This window comes from Carcharodon carcharias, chromosome 16 (genome assembly GCF_017639515.1).
Source record: "Carcharodon carcharias isolate sCarCar2 chromosome 16, sCarCar2.pri, whole genome shotgun sequence".
In the NCBI taxonomy this organism is placed as follows: domain Eukaryota; kingdom Metazoa; phylum Chordata; class Chondrichthyes; order Lamniformes; family Lamnidae; genus Carcharodon; species Carcharodon carcharias.
Genome location: NC_054482.1, coordinates 30,368,381 through 30,392,092, shown reverse-complemented (window position 1 = coordinate 30,392,092; position 23,712 = coordinate 30,368,381). Strand labels below are relative to the sequence as shown.

General features: G+C 45.6%; 1 protein-coding gene across 5 annotated transcripts in view; it reads right to left on the bottom strand.

Moving 5' to 3' along the window:
* LOC121289081 (retinoic acid receptor RXR-gamma-A-like) overlaps positions 1-23,712 on the bottom strand; it is a 356,162-nt gene that overhangs the window by 202,876 nt on the left and 129,574 nt on the right. Inside the window, exons 1-2 of one of the 5 annotated variants that reach the window (XM_041208079.1) lie at positions 11,198-11,594; positions 9,616-9,761 (exon numbers count right to left, since the gene is read on the bottom strand). The exons of 1 other annotated variant lie outside the window; for it this stretch is intronic. Coding sequence is in view for 2 of the 4 variants with exons in the window: in XM_041208076.1 (XP_041064010.1) it covers positions 11,198-11,276 (79 nt within the window). In the remaining 2 variants the exon portion in view is untranslated. Of the gene's footprint in view, positions 1-9,615; positions 9,762-11,197; positions 11,597-23,712 lie in introns of those variants that run through there. 3 more of the 5 variants (XM_041208080.1, XM_041208076.1, XM_041208077.1) reach the window with 3 other exon arrangements.

Below are 23,712 nucleotides of genomic sequence, written 5' to 3'. Positions count from 1 at the left end.
AGGTGGAAGTGACAAGTGTGAGCCATCATTATCATGAAGGGCTTCAACACAAGGTCATTCTATTCAAAGAAAATGCACTTTAGCTAATGCAGTGCAAGGCGCTGTCAAACTGGAGATGGGGCGGGTACAGGTTATAGGAGCTGTACAGATCCTGTAAAAAATGAGTCCATACACAATATCTCTGCAAGCTCCTCCAATCTACAAACCCTACCAAATACTATGCCTGTTCTGGCTCAGAATTGATGAGCTGGAGTTTGAGCTCCAGATGCTGCAGCACATCCGGGAGGGGGAGAGTTACCTGGATGCTTTGTTTCAGGAGGCGGTCACACCCGGTAGATTAAGTACCTCAAGTTCGGTCAGTGGTCAGGGTCAGCAGGGTGTGACTGCAAGTGAGACAGGTAGAGGGATCCTGTGTTCAGGAACAGAGGAGCCTCAGCTCTTGACCTTGTCCAACAGGTATGAGGTACTCGCTCCCTGTGTGGATGAGGAAGAGGGCTGTAGGGAGGATGAGCCAGCTGACCACGGCACCGTGGCACAGGAGGCCATTCAAGACGGGGGAGCAAAAAGACAAGTGGTAGGTGTAGGGGATTCTATAATTAGGGGAATTGATAGCTTCCTTTGTGAGCAGGATCGAGAGTCCCGCATGGTATGTTGCCTGCCTGGTGCCAGGGTGAGGGACATCTCTGACCGGCTTGAAAGGAGAGGGAGGGGGAGGATCCAGTTGTTGTGGTCCACATTGGGACAAATAACATAGGTAAGACTAGGAAAGAGGACCTGTTTGGGGATTATCAGGAACTAGGGACTAAATTAAAGAACAGGTCCTCAAGGGTTATAATCTCCAGATTACTAACCAAGCCACGTGCAAATTAGCATAGGGACGTGAGAATAATGGAAGTAAACACATGGCTAAAGGAGTGGTATGGGAAAGAGGGGTTCCATTTCGTGGGGCATTGGCATCAGTATTGGAACAGGAGAGATCTGTACCGTGCCCAGAACACGAAATAGGACAGAGTGTTTGGAAAGGGCTAGGAATCTAATTTCAAGCACATCAGATAAAGGGACGACAATGAGAAAGGGGACAGGAAATACAGGACTGAAAGTGTTGTATCTGAATGCACGCAGTATATGAAATAAGGTAAATGAACTTGTGGTGCAGATTGAAATTGGCAGGTAAGAAGTGGTGGGCATTACGGAGACATGGCTGCAAGGGGATCAGGACTGGGAGCTAAATATCCAAGGATATACATCCTATCGAAAATTTAGGCAGGTTGGCAGAGGAGGTGGGGTTGCTTTGTTAGTAAGAAATGAAATTAAATCCATAGCAAGAAACGACGTAGGGTCAGATGATGCAGAATCTGTGTGGGTAGAGTTGAGGAACCGCAAAGGTGAAAAAACCATAATGGGAGTTATGTACAGGCCTCTGAACAGTAGTCAGGATGTGGGGCACACGATACACCAGGAGGTAGAAAAGGTGTGTAAGAAAGGCAAAGTTACAGTGATCATGGGGGATTTCAATATGCAGGTAGACTGGGAAATTCAGGTTGGTAGTGAATCCCAAGAAAAGGAATTTGTGGAATGTCTACGAGATGGCTTTTCAGAGCAGTTTGTGGTGGAGCCCACTAGGGAACAGGCAATTCTAGATTTAGTGATGTGTAATGAGGCAGATTTGATAAGGGAGCTTAAGGTGAAGGAACCCTTAGGAGAAAGTGAAATATGATAGAATTTACCCTGCAATTTGAGAGGATAAAGCTGGAATCAGATGTAATGGTATTGCAGTTGAATAAAGGCAACTACAGAGGCATGAGGGAGGAGCTGGCCAGAATTGACTGGGAGGTGAGCCTAGCAGGAAAGACAGTGGAACAGGAATGGCAGGAGTTTCTGGGAGTAATTTGGGAGACACAGCAAAAATTCATCACTAGGAAGAAGAAGCATACTAAAGGGAGGACAAGGCAACCATGGCTGACAAGAGAAGTCAGGGACAGCATAAAAGCTAAAGAGAAAGCATACAATACGGCGAAGAGCAGTGGGAAACCAGGGGATTGGGAAGCCTACAAAGACCAACAGAGGACAACTAATAAAGAAATAAGGAGGGAGAAGATTAAATATGAGGGTAAACTAGCCAGTAATATAAAAGAAGATTGCAAGAGTTTTTTTTAGATATATAAAGGGTAAAAGGGAGGCAAAAGTGGACATTGGGGCGCTGAAAAATGGCGCTGGAGAAGTAGTAATGGGGAACAAAGAAATGGCGGAGGAACTGAATAGGTACTCTGCGTCAGTCTTCACAGTGGAAGACACGAGTAACATCCCCCAAAGCTCATGAGAGTCGGCGGGCAGAGGTGACTATGGTGGCCATTACCAAGGAGAAGGTGCTAGGAAAACTGAAAGGTCTGAAGGTGGATAAATCAGCTGGACCAGATGGATTACACCCCAGAGTTCTGAAGGAGATAGCTGAAGAGATAGTGGAGGCGTTAGTGGTGATCTTTCAGGAATCACTGGAGTCAGGGAGGGTCCCAGAGGACTGGAAAATCGCTGATGTAATCCCCCTGTTTAAGAAGGGAGTGAGGCAAAAGACGGAAAATTACAGGCCGATTAGTCTGACCTCGGTCGTTGGTAAGATTTTAGAATCCATTATTAGGGATGAGATTTCAGAATACTTGGAAGTACATGGTAAAATCGGGCAAAGTCAGCATGGTTTCATCAAGGGGAGGTCATGCCTGACAAATCTGTTAGAATTCTTTCAGGAGGTAACAAGTAGGTTAGACAAAGGAGAGCCAATGGATGTTATCTACTTGGACTTCCAGAAGGCCTTTGACAAGATGCCACACAGGAGGCTGCTCAGTAAGATAAGAGCCCATGGTGTTAGAGGCAAGGTACTAGCATGGATAGAAGATTGGCTGTCTGGCAGGAGGCAGAGAGTGGGGATAAGGGGGTCCTTCTCAGGATGGTGGCCGGTGACTAGTGGAGTTCCGCAGGGGTCAGTGTTGGGACCACAACTTTTCACTTTATACATTAATGATCTAGATGAAGGAATGGAGGGAATTCTGGCTAAGTTTGCTGATGATACCAAGATAGGTGGAGGGACAGGTAGTATTGAGGAGGTGGGGAGGCTGCAGAAGGATTTGGACAGGTTAGGAGAATGGGCAAAGAAGTGGCAGATGGAATACAACATGAGAAAGTGTGAGGTCATGCACTTTGGTAGGAAGAATAGAGGAATAGACTATTTTCTAAGTGGGAAGCGAATTCAGAAATCTGGAGTGCAAAGGGACTTGGGAGTCCTAGTCCAGGATTCTCTTAAGGTTAACTTGCAGGTTGAGTTGGTGGTTAGGAAGGCAAATGCAATATTGGCATTTATTTCAACAGGACTAGAATATAAAAGCAGGGATGTGCTGCTGAGGCTTTATAAAGCTCTGTCAGACCACATTTAGAATATTGTGAGCAATTTTGGGCCCCGTATCTCAGGCAGGATGTGCTGGCCCTGGAGAGGGTCCAGAGGAGGTTCACGAGAACAATCCCAGGAATGAAAGGCTTAAAATATGAGGAACGCTTGAGGACTCTGGGTCTATACTCGATGGAGTTTAGAAGGATGAGGGGGGATCTGATTGAAACTTACAGAATACTGAAGGGCCTGGATAGAGTGGACGTGGGGAAGATGTTTCCATTAGTAGGAGAGACTAGGACCCGAAGGCACAGCCTCAGAGTAAAGGGAAGACCTTTTAGAACAGAGATGAGGAGAAACTTCTTTAGCCAGAGAGTGGTGAATCTATGGAATTCATTGCCACAGAAGGCTGTGGAGGCCTGGTCATTGAGTGTATTTAAGGCCGAGATAGATAGGTTCTTGATTGGTAAGGGGATCAAAGGTTACAGGGAGAATGCGGGAGAACGGGGTAGAGAAACTTATCAGCCCTGATTGAATGGCGGAGCAGACTCGATGGGCCGAATGGCCTAATTTCTGGTCCTATGTCTTATTATGGTCTTATTATGATGACTCCACCCTTTTTTGTTTTTTCATGGTATGTGGGTATCTCTGGCAAAGCCAACATTTGTTGCCCATCCCTAATTGACCTAGAACTGACCTGGTTAGGTCTTTTCAGAGGGCAGTTAAGAGTCAAGCACATTGGTGGGGATCTGGAATCACATACAGGCCACAGCAGGTCAAGGGCAGCAGATTTCCTTCCCTAAAGGACATTAGTGAACCATTACTGAGACTAGCTTTACATTCCAGGTTTTTATTAATTGAATCTAAATTTCACCGGCTGGGATTTGAACCCATGTCCCCAGAGCATTGACCTGGGCCTCTGGATTAGTGGCATCACCGCTACGCCACCATCTCCCCTGATTGATCCTCTTCCCCAGTAACCCCACCAATTCTTTGACTTACTTCACTCCTATTCTCCCTCAGCATTGTTCCCTAACCCTCTCTGCCTCTCCATCTTTCTTCAAAAGCTTTAAAACCAAACTCAAAACTCCCCTTTTAAACCAAGCTTTCGGTCGCCCATTACACTCTCTCATCCCACCCATCTGCCTCCTTGCTTCCTGCTAGCCATCCTCCTATGCCTTTCAGTGAACATTTATTTGGGTCAAAGGAACACCGTCTCCTGTCAATGCAATATGGCCACTGATACCCATCCACGCATGCACAAGAATCCAATGACATCACTGCTGGAGCGTGCAGCCTGGAACTCAGTGTGGTAGAAGGGGGAAGAATGAGGGGAGGCAATATAGTGTAACACTCACAGCAACCTACAATCCACTTACATCACTGGGATAGTGAGGCAGAGTTTAGAAACACTGACCAACATGACTGCAGTAAAATATCCCACACAGAAAAGATTTTACTTCCTGTCTGCTAATCCTGCCCTTCTAACCCCCTGTCAAACGGGTTCAGAATCCATTAGTGTCAGTCCAGGACAGAAATTCACACCATTCTCTTCTCTTGCTGCCAGGGACAGTGATGACTACATATGCACCCTGCTGCACAATGATTCCTATAAAGATGGCAGCCGCACATGCATCCTGCTGCACAATGCTCCCTATAGAGATGGCAGCCGTGCATGCACCCTGCTGCACAATGTCCCCTATAAAGATGGCAGCCATGCATGCATCCTGCTGCACAATGTCCCCTATAAAGATGGCAGCCGTGCATGCACCCTGCTGCACAATGTCCCCTATAAAGATGGCAGCCGTGCATGCACCCTGCTGCACAATATCCCCTATAAAGATAGCAGCCGTGCATGCACCCTGCTGCACAATGCCCCTATAAAGATAGCAGCCGTGCATGCACCCTGCTGCACAATGCCCCCTATAAAGATGGCAACATTGCATGCATCCTGCTGCACAATGCCCCCTATAAAGATGGCAGCCGTGCATGCACCCTGCTGTACAATGCTTCCTATAAAGATGGCAGCCGCGCATGCACCCTGCTGTACAATGCCCCCTATAAAGATGGCAGCATTGCATGCACCCGGCTGCACAATGCCCCCTTCACTCTGGGTTGAACACTGCCATTTTACACCCAGTTCGAAACCAAATGTGGGTGGAGGGGTGGTGGGGAAGTGAGGACGGAAAGTGGGGGGGAGGTTCTGGGAGATGCTCAGATGTGAACAGGCCATTTATCTGTGAGGAGTTTCCTCTGTTTGGCAGTGACAAAGTGGCCAGGCCAGAGCGTTGTGACCCTCACCTTCACATATCCCAACTCCACCACCCTGCAGTCCAAAAGCTATTCTCCACAAAGGGGGCATTATCCATCCATGTTGCACAGTGACCTCTGAAGTATGGCATTTACTCCAACCTACTGCTGCCTGGCTATCTATCAGCCTCTTGGGGTAGGTCAGATCTGACGACTGTGAATTCAGATCAAAACAAGCCAAATCTGTTCTGTTAATATTTCAATGCACTGGAACTGTGTGTCCTTTGTGACAATGATTGCTGATATTTGCTCTCCTACATCCAGCGTCAGTTCTGATGCTGACAATTGTTATTGAGCTGGGCTGCTGTACAGAGAGAGGAAAGGCGCTTGCATTTCTCTAGTGCCAGTCACAACTTCAGGCTGCCCCAAAGGCCTTACAGGCAATGAAATATTTTTGAAGTGCAGTTCATGTTGTAATGTAGCCGATTTGCACTGGCAAGCTCCCACAAACAAACAGTCATGTGGTAGTGACATGATAATCTCTTTTACAGATGTTGTTTGAGGTAAATGTTGGTTAAGAAACAGGGGACAACTCTTCTGCTAGTCTTTTTAATAAGAACTATGCACAATGGCCGAAAGAGGAATGAAGCAATATCTACATCCATCTCGAACTATTAAATGTTGGCATATAATGTACACTTCCTGCTAATGTTGCACTTATTTCCAGTAAAACTTTTGATATCGCCGCTATCGTCGTACACAGCACCACGCAAACATCACAGGAGATTGAAGAGTATCTATTTCAAAATTTTGAGAAACATTTGTTGCATCTCGTGTCACGCAGCCATACGTACAAACTTCTGTCCATTAGAGGAAGGCAATTTATCTCCAATTGACCACAGGAAACAACAGGTTTACATCCAGTGGTTTTAGAGTCATACCAAGCTGCACACAGCTACTACTTATTAGCAAAATAATACATTGTGCATGGCATGGTGTAACAGCTTTGCCCTGTAAAACAGTGCATTATCTGGTGGTTTAAGATTAACAATGCACTTGGAGATGATGCAAAAGTTGGCAGCATAGTAAATAGTGGGCAGGGTGGTAGCAGATTTCAGGAGGACACAGGCAGACTGGTGAAACAGGCAGACACTGGGCCAACGCAGTTTAATGTGGGAAAATGTGAAGGGCTGCACTCTGCGAGAAACACCATGGAGAGGCAGAATACTATTTTGAGGGAGTGCAAGAGCAGAGCGATGCAGATAGACATCCTCAAATCTTTGACGGTGGCAGGAAGAGTTGATTAGGCAATTAAGAAAGTACATGGGGAAACTTGACTCTTTGTAAACAGCAGCAATGAATGGTAAAACAAGAAAGTCACACTAAGCCTTTACAAATCTCGGTTTAGACCTCAACTGGAGCACTGTGTACAATTCTGGGCACCACACGTTAGGAAGGATGTCAAGTCTTTGGAGAGGATGCAGGGGTGATTTACCAGGATGAAACCAGAAATGAGGGACTTCAGTTCTGTGGAGGGACTGGGGAAGATGCAACTGTTCTCCTTAGAGCAGAGAAGGTCAAGGGGAAATTGAACAGAGGTATTCAAATGAAGGGTTTAGATAGCGAGTAGAGAGAAATTACTTCCTCTGGAAAGTAGGTCAGTAACTAGAGGTCATAGATTTAAAACAATTGAGAGAAGAACCACAGTGGGAATGAGGAGAAATTTCTTCACATGGGCGATTGCTAAGACCTGGGACTCACGTGGAAAAGAGGTGGAATCAGGTCCCATAGGAACTCTGAAGAGGCAATTAGACATATACTTGAAGGCGGCTAATTTGCAAGGTTATGGGGAAAATGGTGTGCTGTGGGACTGATTGAACAGTTCTTTCAGAGTGCCACAAGCTAAATGGCCTCCTCTATGTCATATCACATGATTCTATACTTGTAGGGCTTCTGGCAATGTTATGGTATTCGAATGAAGATGCTGCTGGTGCCATTGTGTACTTGGATCAGTTTTTCATGAAGAGAGTTCCACAGGTTGCACTGGCCAAAAAGTTGCAGTTACAGCAGGGTGGGTTTGAAGCAAGGTTTTCTGACTGGAGGTGATGGAGTTGGTGAAATCTGATCTTTGGTGACCTCACAAGATGAGTGATGGCCATTTCACACCCCACCTGACTTACATTTGACCATTGAAGCTGAAGAGAGTCAGGTGGGGTGTAAAATGGATTGGCTACTGTCCAATTCATGTTCTGCCTCAAGTCCAATGCCACACCCCCCAGTGTCTACACCAGTGCTCACATATGGCTTGACTGGGCTCTGCTGGAAATGCAGGTGCAGGAAGGCGCTCTGCCTCTGGATGGTTTCACTTTGCCGTGCATGCACGGTAGACACCGGCCATACTGAAAGCCAGCCTCCGGGGCACTGAGGCAATACTGACAGGGGCCCGGGACTAAGCACTGGCCTACATCTGAAATGAGCCTCCAAAAGACCCGGCTAGTGGCACAACGCAAAGAAAGAGGGCAATCCCATGCTCAAGGATCACTCTGCCAAAACTCAAATAGCACCTTAACAGCGAGAGAGCAGCTGAGACTTCAAAATTAAAAATGGAAAAGAAGAATCTGCCTGCAACTCTGGTGTAAAAATGAAAAATAAACGTACCTCCCCCTTTTTCCCCGATGAAACTTTGCCCATTGGAATGCGCATTGGTGAACCACAGCAGGACACTTTTACCATCCCTCTGCATCTCCTGATTCAATGGACATCAAGGCCAAATGTGGCACGCTCTCCTGCCACCCTGCCCAAGACTAACTGGTTCAGCTGGTTTGCAATGGGAAGGTTAGGGGGAGGGAACAGACAGGCGAATACCTTCAGATCTATCTTCTGCATCTTGCGAGCAATAAACATCTGAGTCACGCAGCCAAGTCCGAACAATACAGTCTGACCTCAGAAGAAAAAGATACTGCTTTTTCTTAATTATTTATTTCCACCTGAACCCCTTGATTAGATTCCAGTCTGTAACTTACTTCCAGGTATCTGTTATTCTATATATAAACCACCCAAACCCCTCAATTAGATTCCAGTCTGTAACTTACTTCCAGGTATCTGTTATTCTATATATAAACCACCCAAACCCCTCGATTAGATTCCAGTCTGTAACTTACTTCCAGGTATATGTTATTCTATATATAAACTACCCAAACCCCTCGATTAGATTCCAGTCTGTAACTTACTTCCAGGTATCTGTTATTCTATATATAAACCACCCAAACCCCTCGATTAGATTCCAGTCTGTAACTTACTTCCAGGTATCTGTTATTCTATATATAAACCACCCGAGCCCTCGATTAGACTCCAGTCTGTAACTCACTCTTGAGTATCTGTTATTCTATATATAAACCACCCAAACCCCTTGATTAGATTCCAGTCTGTAACTCACTCCCGGGTATCTGTTAATTTATATAAAAACCACCCAAACCCCTCGATTAGATTCCAGTCTGTAACTCACACCCAGGTATCTGTTATTCTATATATAAATCCCCTGAACCCCTCTATTAGATTCCAGTCTGTAACTCACACCCAAGTATCTGTTATTCTATATATAAACCCCCTGAACCCCTCTATTAGATTCCAGTCTGTAACTCACTCCCAGGTATCTGTTATTCTATATATAAACTACCCAAACCCCTCGATTAGATTCCAGTCTGTAACTCACTCCCGGGTATCTGTTATTCTATATATAAACCACCCAAACCCCTCGATTAGATTCCAGTCTGTAACTCACTCCTGGGTATCTGTTATTCTATATATAAACCACCCAAACCCCTCGATTAGATTCCAGTCTGTAACTCACTCCCAGGTATCTGTTATTCTATATATAAACCACCCCGAATCCCTCGATTAGATTCCAGACTGTAACTCACTCCCAGGTATCTGTTATTCTATATATAAACCACCGAAACACCTTGATTAGATTCTAGACTGTAACTCACCGCTGTGAACGTTGGATAGGAGTTGAGAAGGGGTTTTACTCTGCGTCTAGCCTGTGCTGCCACATGTGCTTAGCATTGGCAGGGCAGCCAGCTATACGTTGGTGTACACTCATATACAATTCTAAGTACAATGGTGAATGCTGCACCTTTAAATAGAAAGAATTATTAAGAGAAACATCAGCGGGCACACAGATGCATACAGGTTGCAGACTGTCACAACGTCAGATGCTGTGTATTCAGAAAAGATATAAAGCATGGCTCACAGCATATAGGACAAACTGCACAAAAGTGAATGCTGTGCATGGTGAAGACTAAAGCACCAAGTGCAGCACATTTATTATAAGACATTGAGTGGTGTACGCTAATAGGGAATGCACTGACAGGGTGAGTGTTGTACATTCATACAGAAAACACGGAATGACCGAGTGCTGTATCTTTATATTGAATACACGCTGTACTATACATTGCTACAGATTTTGGAAACTGGGAGGTTTTTTTTGTGGTTGTCTCTAGGGCTGGAAGTCAGTCCTACACGGGGATCACAGTTAGTTAGCTGTGTACCAGCCACACCGGGTTCAGAGGGGCCGGGGCCGGGGTGAAGAGGTGACAGGACATGGAATGAGTCGAGCTGAAGTCTTTATCGGGAAGGGGCTGGACTGAGCCCTAGGAACAGTTTATACAACCGCACCCCCCCCCGACCCCCCACATATTTTCCCCTCCACCTAGTGCCCGGTGTGGAGGCAGGAATGGGGCGCGATTTTAACCCTGGGTGAATGGGTTTCTGAGTGAGTTAAAATCTGAATTACTTATTTGAGAGGGTATGGGAGGAATGGGAGGGTGGAGGAGGTTAGCGCACGTCCGCCCGATTTCCCCTGCCGCTGCCAGGAATTTCGGGCGGGAGGTCTGGAGCTCAGACCAGCCGCCTGGAAACAATCGGCCCAAGTTCAGAGCAGGAAAGCGGCAGGAGCTCGGGGGAAGGGACATTTACCAGGTAAAACCAGCTCGTGCTATCTTCTCAAAAACTGGAAGCCATCCCTTTCACAATTAAAGACTGAGGGCGCGAAACAATCCCTTTCTTAAATTGAAAAAAAAAATAATTCGCAGCAATGGAGAAAAAAAAAACTTTTTCAGCACAGAAAGAATGTAAGAGGGAGAATGTGAGAGGAAGAGAGAGAATGTGAGAGGAAGAGAGAGAATGTGAGAGAGAGAGAATGAGAGAGAGAATGTGAGAGGGAGAATGAGGAGAGAGAGAATGTGAGAATGAGAGAGAGAATGAAAGAGAGAGAATGCGTGTGGGAGAAAATGTGTGTGTGAGAGAGATAGAGAATGTGAGAGAGAGAATGGGAGAGGGAGAATGTGAGAATGAGAGAGAGAGAAGAGAGAGAATGGGAGAGGGAGAATGTGAGAATGAGAGAGAGAGAGAGAGAATGGGAGAGGGAGAATGTGAGAATGAGAGAGAGAGAGAGAGAATGGGAGAGGGAGAATGTGAGAATGAGAGAGAGAGAGAGAGAATGGGAGAGGGAGAATGTGAGAATGAGAGAGAGAGAGGGAGAGGGAGAATGAAGCCGGCAGTGTTACTCACGGTTGTAGGTGACAGGGAGCTTCATGAAGTGATGGTAGTGACCGTACATGTTGTTGTTGTTGTTGCTGCTGCCTCTCATCCACACTCACTAATCTGTCTTCATAGTTTGTTGTTGCTGAGACAGGGAGCAGCGTGGGGGTGGGGATGGGGGTGAGCTGCAGCCTCTTGCTGTCCCGGGAATGTATGTTTACTAAGTGCCCCTGCAGAGCCGGTGCCGAGTCTCCCTCCGCCCGCCTTTCCCCCGGGGCTCCCTGTGCCTCTGACTGGAGCTGCAGCTGGAGCTGGCTGCCAGCCCAGCTCTCCACATGGGAGAGAGCCCGCTCTGTCTCTGTCTGTCTGTCCAGCCCTGCACTCCCCCTTCCAGCCAGGGCAGACCACCTCCTCCTCCTCCTCCTCCAGCCTCTCACTGCCGCACGTCAGAACCCCACAAGAGTAGAGCTGCCCACAGTGAACAGAGCTCCAGGCACAACTCTTAAAGCGGCATTGCCTCAGCAAGGCAGGAGTTGGCTATCCAGCCCCTCCGCACACTGTGCAAAGAACTCCGTGCACCGCAGTCAGCGCTCTGAACACTAGACTGGGGACACACAGCCCACAAGGACAGGACTATTCAGCTCCTCGTGAGTCACAGCCTCCCACAAAGCAAAGAGTTCGCTGCAAGCACTCTCACACTGTGGGAACATGGGGCTATTGCAGGGCAAGGCTATTCAGCCCCTCATAAGGGCACAGTGAGCAAAGAGCTCCCTGCGCAGCAAGCACTCTTAAAGGGGCAGTGTATTAGGGACATGCTCCCAGGAACGTACAGGACCAGCTGTAGGTTATTCAGCCCCTCCTGAGCGCAAAGCTCCCAGCAAGTAAGCCTGAGCTCTGTGCCACATGCTACCCCTCAAGGTGCAGTGTCTTCATGGAACAAAAAGAGTTAACTTGCATTTCTATAGCACCTTTCACCATCCCTGAGAATTTAACAGCCAATGAAATACCCTCGAAGTGTTGTATGGTGAGGAAACGCAGCAAACAAACTTGCAAACAACAGGGTCCCACGGTGATCACAGTGATAATGACCAGATAACAGCCTCAACATTCATCCACATATCAACAGTTTCACGTCTGCCACTCAGACAACTATGGCCCCAAATTGAGCCTGGAAGTGTGCCCACCTGCCGTGTTGAGTGGACAAGAGGCGCCTCCCCCCCACCCCCACACCTGAACTACTCTCCCACTACCCAAGGCTGGTGAACTGAGCAGCCTCCCTGAATTGTTTTGACATGGGTATTCAGCTAGATTTGGAATCTGGTCAGTAACGCCTGTTCAACACTGCCTGCTGCCACTACTGATACACACAGAATATCAAAACACATTGGCATGTGATGTAACACAATCTAGCCACCATCCCCCCCCTCCCCCCAAGGCATATATGTCTGTAAGAAAGGAACCCCCATTGGAGGAGGGGAGGGGGGGTGGTGGTGTCAAACTGGTCCTGCAGTCAATGGAATGTCCAAATGGGGCAGGGAGTAGAGTGAGCTGTCAGTTTGTTACTGCCCATGCTATGTTACTGCCTCAAGAACAATTTCGTGCCCTCTCAGTTGTCGGCTGGGTTTTAATTTACAATTATTTTCAACAGTCACACAACTTCCTTCGAAGTAACCAGAGCTGGTTGAGAAAAGTAGCACCTTCAAGCCCCTCCAAAAGGGGCACCATCCCAATCTAAATGTTTGGCCAAAAACTTGCATTCTGTGAAAAGGGACATGTCTAAGGAACCTTGGTATCATTTTGATCATCAGATGTGATATTACAATTCAATATGATTTTTACTACAGTCCCAGCCAGGCACACCTTGTGTTACTGACTGTATGTCTACTAATGTTAATCCAGCTCCCTCACACTGTCACTCAATAACCCCTTTCTCCCAGTGCCCTGTGTTACTGACTGTATCTCTCCTCACATTAATCCAGCTCCCTCACACTGTCGCTCAGTAACCCCTCTCCACCAGCATCCTGTGTTGCTGACTGTATCTCTACTGATGTTAATCCAGCTCCTTCATACTGTCACTCAGTGATCCCTCTCCCTCAGCACTCTGTATTACTGACTGCGTCTCTAGTGATGTTAATCCAGCTCCCTCACACTGTCACTCAGTAACCCCTCTCCCTCAGCACCCTGTGTTACTGACTGCGTCTCTAGTGATGTTAATCCAGCTCCCTCACACTGTCACTCAGTAACCCCTCTCCCTCAGCACCCTGTGTTACTGACTGTGTCTCTAGTGATGTTAATCCAGCTCCCTCACACTGTCACTCAGTAACCCCTCTCCCTCAGCACCCTGTGTTACTGACTGCGTCTCTAGTGATGTTAATCCAGCTCCCTCACACTGTCACTCAGTAACCCCTCTCCCTCAGCACCCTGTGTTACTGACTGCGTCTCTAGTGATGTTAATCCAGCTCCCTCACACTGTCACTCAGTAACCCCTCTCCCTCAGCACCCTGTGTTACTGGCTGTGTCTCTACTGATGTTAATCCAGCTCCCTCACACTGTCACTCAGTAACCCCTCTCCCTCAGCACCCTGTTTACTGACTGCGATTCTACTGATGTTAATCTAACAGTCTCAGTGAGTAACACTAGACCCTGGGGAGGGGTTACTGTGCAAGTAGTTCTCGCAGCTCCCTGCGGTACAGTTATGGAACCTTTCCCCTGGATCACATCTCTGTCTGTCATTGGGATCTACAAGCCAGGGCCTCAAGACACTCAGCCTCTGGAAAGCACCCTGACAGCCAGATGGTAGCACAGCAATAATTGGTAAACAGTGATTTGCAGCTTCACCTGAAGATCTTGGCACTGCAGTGAATTGCAGTTATTTCTGCCTTGCAGAGAAAACTCGGTCATTAAGGTACTCTCATGGTTACACTGGATGACTGTTCCATTTTTAATTGGGCCTACTCTAGTTTCAGTTCAGAGGCAGCCTTCTGAAAGACAAGCTAAGGACCATCACTGGACCATTGATCTTCCTCGGTTTCTTTCAGCCGAACATTAGCTCAAGCTGAATACAACACATTTGAGAATGCTACAACACGTCTATAGGCTGAGATAATGGTAGTATAGGGGGCAGTGAGGGACAAGCGTTCCTAGATTGTGTTCAGGAGAATTTCCTACAGCGGTATGTTTCCAGTCCAACAAGAAAGGAGGCACTGCTAGACCTGGTTCTTGGGAATGAGGTGAGCCAAGTAGATCAAGTGACAGTGGGGGAATATTTAGGGGACAGTGACCATTGTATCATAAGGTTAAGGATGATGGTGCAGAATGACATTGGTCAATCCAGAGTAAGAATAATCAACTGGTGGAGAGTGGACCTCGATGGGGCAAGAATGGAGCTGGGCCGGATAAACTGGAACCAAAGGTTGGTGGGAAAAACAGTAGCTGAACAATGGGCTACCTTCAAAGAGGAGATGGTTTGGGCACAGTCAAGGTATGTTCCCTCAAAAAGGAAGGGTAGGACAAACAAATCTAAAGCTCCCTGGATGATAAGGAGATAGAAATTAAGTTAGAGAAGAAAAAGTATGCTTACGACAGGTGTCAGGTAGCAAATACAATTGAGAACAAAGCTGAATACAGAAGGTTCAGAGGGGATGTGAAAAAGCAAATACAAGAAATGCCAAAGAGGGATTATGAAAAAAGACTAGCAGCTAACATAAAAGGAAATCCCAAAGTATTCTATAAGCACGTCAGTAGTAAAAGGGTGGTAAAAGAGGAGCCGATTAGGGACAAAAAAGGGGATTTATCCAGAGGCAAGTGACATGGCTGAGGTGTTAAGTGAATACTTTGCAACTGTCTTTACCTACGAGGTAGATGCTGCCCCAGGCCATGGTGCCAGAGGAGCAAACTCAGTCACTAGAAGGATTTAAAATTGATAAGGAAGAGGTATTGGATAAGCTGTCGGTACTTAAAGTTGATAAGGCACTGGGACTGGATGAGATGTATCCAAGAATATTGAAGGAAGTGAGAGTGGAAATTGCAGAGGCACTGGCCATAATCTTTCAATGTTCCCTGGATTCGGTGAGGTGCCAGAGGACTGAAGAATTGCAAACATTATGCTCTTGTTCAAAAAAGGTTGTAAAGATCTGCCCTGCAATTACAGACCAGTCAGTTTAACTTCGGCGGTGGGGAAACTTCTAGAAACAATTATTCGGGATAGAATTAATAGCCACATAGAAAAATATGGATGATTCAGAAGATTCAGCATGGATTTGTTAAAGGAAATTCGTGTCTATTAACTTGCTGAAGTTTTTTAAAGAGGTAACGGAGATGGTTGATGAGGGCAAGGCTGTTGATGTGTGTATGGACTTCCAAAAGGCGTTTGATACAGTGTGACACAACAGACTTTGTGAGGAAAGTTATAGGTCATGGAATAAAAGGGACAGTGGCAACATGTATACAAAATTGGCTGAGAAATAGGAAACAGAGAATAATGGTTAATGGGCATTTTTGGGCTGGATGAAGATTTGTAGTGGAGCTCCCCAAGGGTTGGTATTGGGACCCTTGCTTTTCCTGATATATGCAAATTACCTAGATCTTGGAGTGCAGGGGACAATTTCAAAGGTTGTGAATGCCACAAAACTTGGGAGCATTGTAAACTGTGAGGACAGTGTAGAACTTCAAAAGGACATTGACACTTTGATGGATTGGGCAGATAGGTTTGTTTTCATTCATTCACGGGATGAATGGCTGTGCCAGCATTTATTGCCCTTGAGAAGGTGGTGCTGAGCTGCCTCCTTGAACTGCTGCAGTTCATATGGTGTAGGCACACCCACAGTGCTGTTAAGGAGGGAGTTCCAGGATTTTGACCCAGCGACATTGAAGGAATAGTGATATATTTCCAAGTCAGGATGGTGAGTGACTTGGAGGGGAACTTCCAGGTGGTGGTTTTCCCATCTATCTATTGCCCTTGTCCTTCTAGATGGTAGTGGTCGTGGGTTTGGAAGATGCTGTCTAAGGAGCCTTGCTGAATTCCTGCATTGCATCTTGTAGATGGTACTCACTGCTGCACCTGTGCGTCAGTGGTGGAGGGAGTGAATGTTTGTGGATGTGGTGCCAATCAAGCGGGCTGCTTTGTCCTGGATGGTGTCAAGCTTCTTGAGTGTTGTGGGAGCTGCAGTCATCCAGGCAAGTGGGGAGTATTCCATCACACTCCTGACTTGTGCCTTGGAGATGGTGGACAGGCTTTGGGAAGTCAGGAGCTGAGTTACTTGTCACACGATTCCTGGACTCTGATTTGATCTTGTAGCCACAGTATTTATATGGCTAGTCCAGTTCAGCTTCTGGTCAATGGTAATCCCCAGGATGTTGATAGTGGGAGATTCAGTAATGGTAATGCCATTGAACGTCAAGGGGTGATGGTTAGATTCTCTCTTGTTGGAGATGGTCATTGCGCGGTACTTGTGTGGCGCAAATGTTACTTTCCACTTATCAGCCCAAGCCTAGTTATTGTCCAGGTCTTGCTGCATTTGGACATGGACTGCTTCAGTATCTGAGGAGCCGCAAATGGTGCTGAACATTGTGCAATCATCAGCGAACGTACCCATTTCTAACCTAATGATAGAAGGAAGGTCATTGAAGCAGCTGAAGATGGTTGGGCCGAGGACACTACCTTGAGGAACTCCTGCAGGATGTGTGGAACAACCACAACCATCTTCCTTTGTGCTAGGTACAACTCTAACCAGTGGAGGGTTTTCCCCTGATTCCCATTGACTCCAGTTTTGCTAGGGCTCCTTGATGCCACACTCGGTCAAATGCGGCCTTGATGTCAAAGGCAGTCACTCTCATCTCACCTCGGGAGTTCAGCTCTTTTGTCAGTCTTTGAACCCAAGCTGTAATGAGGTCAGGAGTTGAGTGGCCCTGGCGAAACCCAAACTGGATCTCAGTGAGCAGGTTATTGCTAAGCAAGTACTGCTTGAAAGCACTAATGATGACCTAATCCATTATTTTATTGATGTTTGAGAGTAGACTGATGGGGCGGTAATTGGCTGTGTTGGATTTGCCCTGCTTTTTGTGTACAGGACATACCTAGGCGGGTAGATGAAGTTCAGTGTGGAGAAGTGTAAGGTGATACACTTTGGTACAAAGAACATGGAGAGACAGTATAAAATATTCTAAAGGTTGTGCAGGAGCAGAGAGACCTAGGTGTATATGTACATAAGTCATTAAAGGTGGCAGGACAGGTAAAAAGAGCTGGTTCTAAAGCATACAGTATTCTAGGCTTCATTAATAGGAGCATAGAGTACAAGAGCAGGGAAGTTATGATTAACTTATATAAGACACTGGTTATACCTCAGCTGAGGTATTGTGTACAGATCTGGGTGCCACACAATAGGAAGGATGTGAACGCATTGGAGAGAGTGCAGACGAGGTTTACAAGAATGATTCCAGGGACGAGCCACTTCAGTTGTGAGGAAAGATGGGAGAAGTTGGGACTGTTTTCCTTGGAGAGGAGAAGTCTAAGAGGAGACTTGATAGAAGTTTTCAAAGTCATGGGGGGTCTGGACAGAGTCGATAGGGAGAAACTTTTCCTGCTCGTAAACGGATCGAGAACCAGAGCGCACAATTTTGAAGTGTTTTGCAAAAGTAGCAAATGCGAGGTGAGAAAAAACATTTTCACACAGGGAGTAGTTAGGGTTTGGAATGCACTGTTTGGAAGTGTGGTGGAGGCAGGTTCAAGAAGGCATTGGATGATTATTTAAATAGAAACAATGTGCAGGGTTATGGGGAAATGGCAGGAGATTGGCAATAAGTAAAAATGCTCAGAGAGCAGGTGTGGACACCTTCTACACCGTAACAATTCTGTGATTCCGTGATTCTGTGAACGCCGTCCAGCCTATCCTGCCTGTGTCGGTTCTGCTTCTACCACTCTTTCAGGTAGCATGTTTCAGATTACCGTAACTCAAGACATTTCCCTCTGGCTCTTGTCAATTATCTTCAATCTGTGTTGGTTAGCTACTTCGCTGACACAGGTAACAGTTTCTCCTTATTTACAATATCATAACCCCTATGGTTTTGAACAATCTATCAAATATATCTTCAATCTTCTCTGCTCCAAGGAGAACAATCCCAGCTTCTCCGGTTTCTCCACAAACTGAAGTGCCTGATTCCTGGTTCCATTCTAGTAAATCTTCTCTGCACCCTCACCAAGGCCTTGACGTCCTTCCTGAAGTATGCTTCCCAGAATTGGCCACTAAACTCTGGCTGAGGCTTAACCAATGACAGCTAAGCAGACAGGCCTGCCTTATAATTGGCCAGGCCGCTGGGGTCGAGGGTTGACCTTGCATGATGGGAACAGCGTTGAAGCAGCTAGGATTTCGTGAGGGTGGTCTACTTTGACTTAAAGTCATCAACTCTCCTGGACAGAGTTGGAGCCTCCTGCGATCTCCTCAGAAAATTGGCGAGGGTGAAAATCCATCATCGGGGCAGTATAACAGATTGTGTGCTTATTCTCATTACCTTTGAACACTTTCGTTAGGTAGTTGTTAAAATATCAGAGATAGAAAGAGTTCCATTTGACTGATGATAAGGCTTGATCCCATCAGGTTGCGGAGATCATTTTCCAACTGGTGGCATCACGAGGTTGGAAATCGAGGCGGGAGGGTGGGGGCAGGGCGGTTAAGGGCAGGAGACCATGTTAGAAAACTGATCCAGCCAGAGCTGGCAACCCTAACCTGATGCCCTAGCCTCCCACAGTGCCTGGCCCGACCCATAAACCAACAGGGCAATGACCCCCTCCCCAGATCTAAGCCAACCCACCCCACCCCGGCATTCCTGGGGAGGCAGCCTCAAGGCTTGGGGACTGCGGGCAGAGCTTCACGATTGGTCGTGGTGAGCTTCCAAAGAGCTTAGAGGAAACTCTTGACATTTTAACTTTAATTTTTTCTCGGAATGTGGCACAGCCAGCATTTCCTGCCCAACCCCGGTTCCCCTGGCAACCAAATGACTCAGGAGTCAACTGCCTAGTATGGGATTGGAGTCACGTGTCAGATGCACTGGGTAGGCATGGGAGGACTTCTGCCCTTGACGGGCTGGCTCAGTTCTTACCACAATCTGAAAGCTTCTCATGCTCACTCACCCTTGGATTCCTGACCATGTATTCGAAGGCATGTGTGTCAGCTGTGTCTCAGTGGGTAGCCAGAAGGTCATGGGGTTGAAATCACATGGAGAGACTTGAGCATGTGATCCAGTGGAAGCTGGATCAGTGTTCTGTTGACATGGACTCCACTTTAACTGGGCTGGAATCAGAGACCTGACGAATCCCAGAACGAGGGCTGTGGATAGGGTTTGAAACTAAAAGGGGCAGGGAAGGGGCAAGTGGAGGGAGATTTAGAAACCCAAAGAGTAAAATGGAAGTAATAGAGCAGTGTAGTGATTTGGGGAAAGACAAGCCTAGTGAGACAGGAAGGGACAGAGAGTTTAATGGTAATAGTGTGTCAGTGAATAAGAGTCATGAAGTTAAATTAAAGACTCTTTATCTGAATGAGCAAAACATTCGTAAAAAGATGGATGAACTAGAGGCACAAATAGAGAGAAATGGTTTAAATCTAATCGCCATTACAGAGATATGGTTACATGGTGACCAAGGTTGGGAACTAAATCTTCCAGCAAAAACAATGGGCAGAGTTTTACAGCGCCATTGTGGCGGGGGCGGGGCCATAAAATACGGCGAGCCGTTCAAAAGCCCATTGACTTCGGCTGGATCATAACATCCCACCGGCATAAAATTCTGCCCAATATTTAAAAAAAAACTAGGTGGAATAGAAAAGGAGTGGCAGCCCTGATAGTAAAGGATGACATAAGGGCAGAAGTGAGAAAGGATCTTGGCTCAGAGGATCTGGAAGTCGCATCAGGACGGGTGGAGATTAGCAATAACAAGGGTCAGAAAACGCTGGTGGACTTAGGTTATAGGCCCCCTAATGGCAGCTATACCATTGGACAGAGCTTTAAGCAATAAATAATTGGAGTATTGCTGAAAAGAGAGGCATGTCTCAGCCTTTCATCTTGCACTCAGCAGGACACTCACAAGATTGCCAGTCAGCCTCACATTTGACTCGTATTTCTCTGTACTGGAAGCTACATGCACAGGGCCTAATCTTTGCAGACAGAAAGAACATGCACCTACATTGCCAGAAAATGCTGGAAAAACTCAGCAGGCCTGGCAGCATCTGAGGAAAGAGAAACAGAGTTAACGTTTCGAGTCCGTATGACCCTTCTTCAGAGAAGCCTGCCCCACCATTCAATAAGATCATGGCCGATCTGAATGTAACCTCAACCCCACATTTCTCTGAAGAAGGGTCAGACAGACTCGAAACGTTAACTCTGTTTCTCTCGCTGCAGATGCTGCTAGACCTGTTGAGTTTTTCCAGCGTTTTCTGTTTATGTTCCAGATTTCTAGAATCCGCAGTATTTTGTTTTCATGCACCTATATTGCACCTGTTTTAGCAAATCAAAATAAGTGACAGCCATTTGCTGACTCATTCCTCAGGGCAATGCCTTGACCAGTCAGGGTCAAACTGCCTGGTTTAAATTTCAAACAATGCTTGGCAGTTAACTGTCAGTCACCATCAGTGGTGCATTCTCCATGGCAACACCGCTTGCCATTCAATCAGCATTCTCTTCACATACAGTTTAAATTGGTGTTTTCCCTCTTATACTGGTATTCTTGCCAGTGTCCTGATGAATGCAGGTGAAAAGACATGTCTATTTTTTTAGCAATACTCAAGTTCAGTACAGCCAAACAACTAAATAATTGGAGCTTTTAACAAAGGTAATGTAATAGTTGTGGGGGACTTTAATGTACATGTAGACTGGACCAACCAAATTGGTAAAGGTTGCCTGGAAGATGAGTTTGTAGAATGCTTTCATGACAGTTTGCTGGAGCAATAAGTTGTGGAACAAACCAGGAACAAAACTATGTTAGATCTGATATTATGTACGAACATACATACAAACATACGAATTAATAGCAGAAGTAGGCCACTCAGCCCATCGAAGCTGATCTAAATGAAACCTCAACCCCACATTCCTGCCTACCCTCGGCCACCTTTCACCCCCTTGTTAATCAAGAAGCTATCTAGTTCTACCTTAAAAATATTCAAAGACTCTGCTTCCACTGCCTTTTGAGAAAGAGAGTTTCAAAGACTCACAACCCTCTGAGAGGAAAAATTTCTCCTCATCTCTGTCTTAAATGAGTGACCCCTTATTTTTAAACAGTGGCCCCTAGTTTGAGATTCTCCCACCAAGAGGAAACATCCTCTCTACATCCACTCTGTCAAGACCCCTCAGAATCTTAAAGGTTTCAATCAAGTTGCCTCATAAGAAAACCCCACCCATTCCTGTTATTAGTCTAGTAAACCTTCTCTGAACTGCTCCTACTGCATTTACATCTTTCCTTAAATAAGGTGAACAGTACTGTACACAGTAGTCCAGATGTGGTCTCACCAATGCCCTGTATAATTGAAACATAACCTCACTACTTTTGTATTCAATTCCCCTCACAATAAATTATAACATTCTATTAACTTTCCTAATTACCTGCTGTAGCTGCATACTAACCTTTTGTAATTCATGCACTAGGACACCCAGATCCCTCTGAATCTCAGAGCTCTGCAATCTCTCACCATTTAGATAATAAGCTCCTTTTTTATTCTTTTTGCCAAAATGAATGATTTCACATTTGCCTGCATTATACTCCAATGAGACAGGTTTAATTTGTAATCTCATTCTAATTACGTTGGTATGAAGGAAGAACTGGCTAAGGTTGATTGGGTAAATAGATTAAAATATATGGTAAACAGTGGGATACACTTAAAGAAACACTTCAAGATGTTCAACATATATACGTTCATTAAAGAACAAAAACTCCGCATTGTCTTACCAAGAAAGTTAAGAATAGTATTAGATTAAAAGAAGGGGCTAATAATGTTGCAAAGAATGGTAGCAAGTCTGAGGATTGGGAATATTTTAGAAACCAGCAAAGGGTGACGAAAAGCTGATTAAAAGGGAAAAAATAGAATATGAGAGTAAACCAGCTGAGAATATAAATAGAAAGTAAGAGCTTTTACAAAAGGAGACAGAGACAGGAGAAATTATCATGGGGAATGACGAAATGGCAGAGACAGTGAACAATATTTTGTGTCTGTCTTCACAGTAGAAAACACAAATTACATATCAGAAATAGAGGGTAAGGAAGGGGCTAATAAGTGAGGAGCTTAAGGTAACTGATGTCAGCAGAGAAATATAATTGGAGAAACTTCAGGGAATGAAAGCAACAAATTCCCTAGATCTGATGGCCTACAAAAGGTTGCTTCCAAAAAGAATAACTATAGAGATAGTGGGTACGCTGGCTATGATTTTTCTAAGTTCCCTAGATTCCGGAACAGTCCCAGTGGATTGGAAGTTAGCAAATGTAACACTACTGTTCAAGAAAGGAGGAAGGCAGAAAACAGCAAACCACAGACCAGTTACAAAAACAGAATTACCTGGAAAAACTCAGCAGGCCTGGCAGCATCGGCAGAGAAGAGCAAAGTTGATGTTTCGAGTCCTCATGACCCTGGATTTCCAGCATCCGCAGTTTTTTGTTTTTATCACAGACCAGTTAGGCTGACATTAATCATCAGAAAGCACTGCTACCTATTATTCAGGAAGTCTTAACAATGCACTTAAAAAAATCATATTGTGATTAGCACAAGTCAACATGGTTTTACAAAAGGAGATCGCGTTTGACAAATTTATTACAATTGTTTGAGTTGTAACTGGTAGAGCAGATAAAGAGGAAATCAATGTTGCAGTATACTTGGATTTCCAAAATGTTCAAAAAGGCCTCTCCAAAAGATTAATATACCAGAAAAGGGCTCATGGCACTGGGGTAATATATTAGCATGGATAGAGGTTAATGGACAAGAAGCAAAGAGTAGGGATAAACAGGGTATTTTCAAATTGGCAACCTGTGACTAGCGGACCAATGGTGGATCAGTGCTGGGGCCTCAGCTACTTACAGTCTATATCAATGACTTAGATGAAGAGACAGAGAGTAATGTGCCTAGGTTTGCTGATGATACAAAGCTAGATAGAAAGGTAAGCTGTGAGGAGGACACACAGAGGCTTCAAAGAGATGCAGACAAGTTAAGGGAGTGGGTAACAAGATGGCAGATGGAGTATGTGGGGAAGTGTGTGGTTATTCACTTTGGTTGCAAGAACAACAAAGCGCAATATTTTTAAGAAGCTGAGAAACAACGAAATGTTGATGTTCAGAGAGACTTAAGTATGCTCTTACAAGGAACGCAGAAAGTTAACATGCAGCTACAGGAAGCAAATAGGAAGGCAAATGGCATGTTGGTCTTTAATGTAAGAGGACTGGAAGTTAAGAATAAGGAGGTCTTGCTACAATTGTACAGGGCTTTGGTGAGACATACTTGGAATACTGTATGAGGTTTTTGTCTCCATATGTAAGGAATGATATACTTGCATTGGAGGCGGTAGAGCAAAGGTTCACT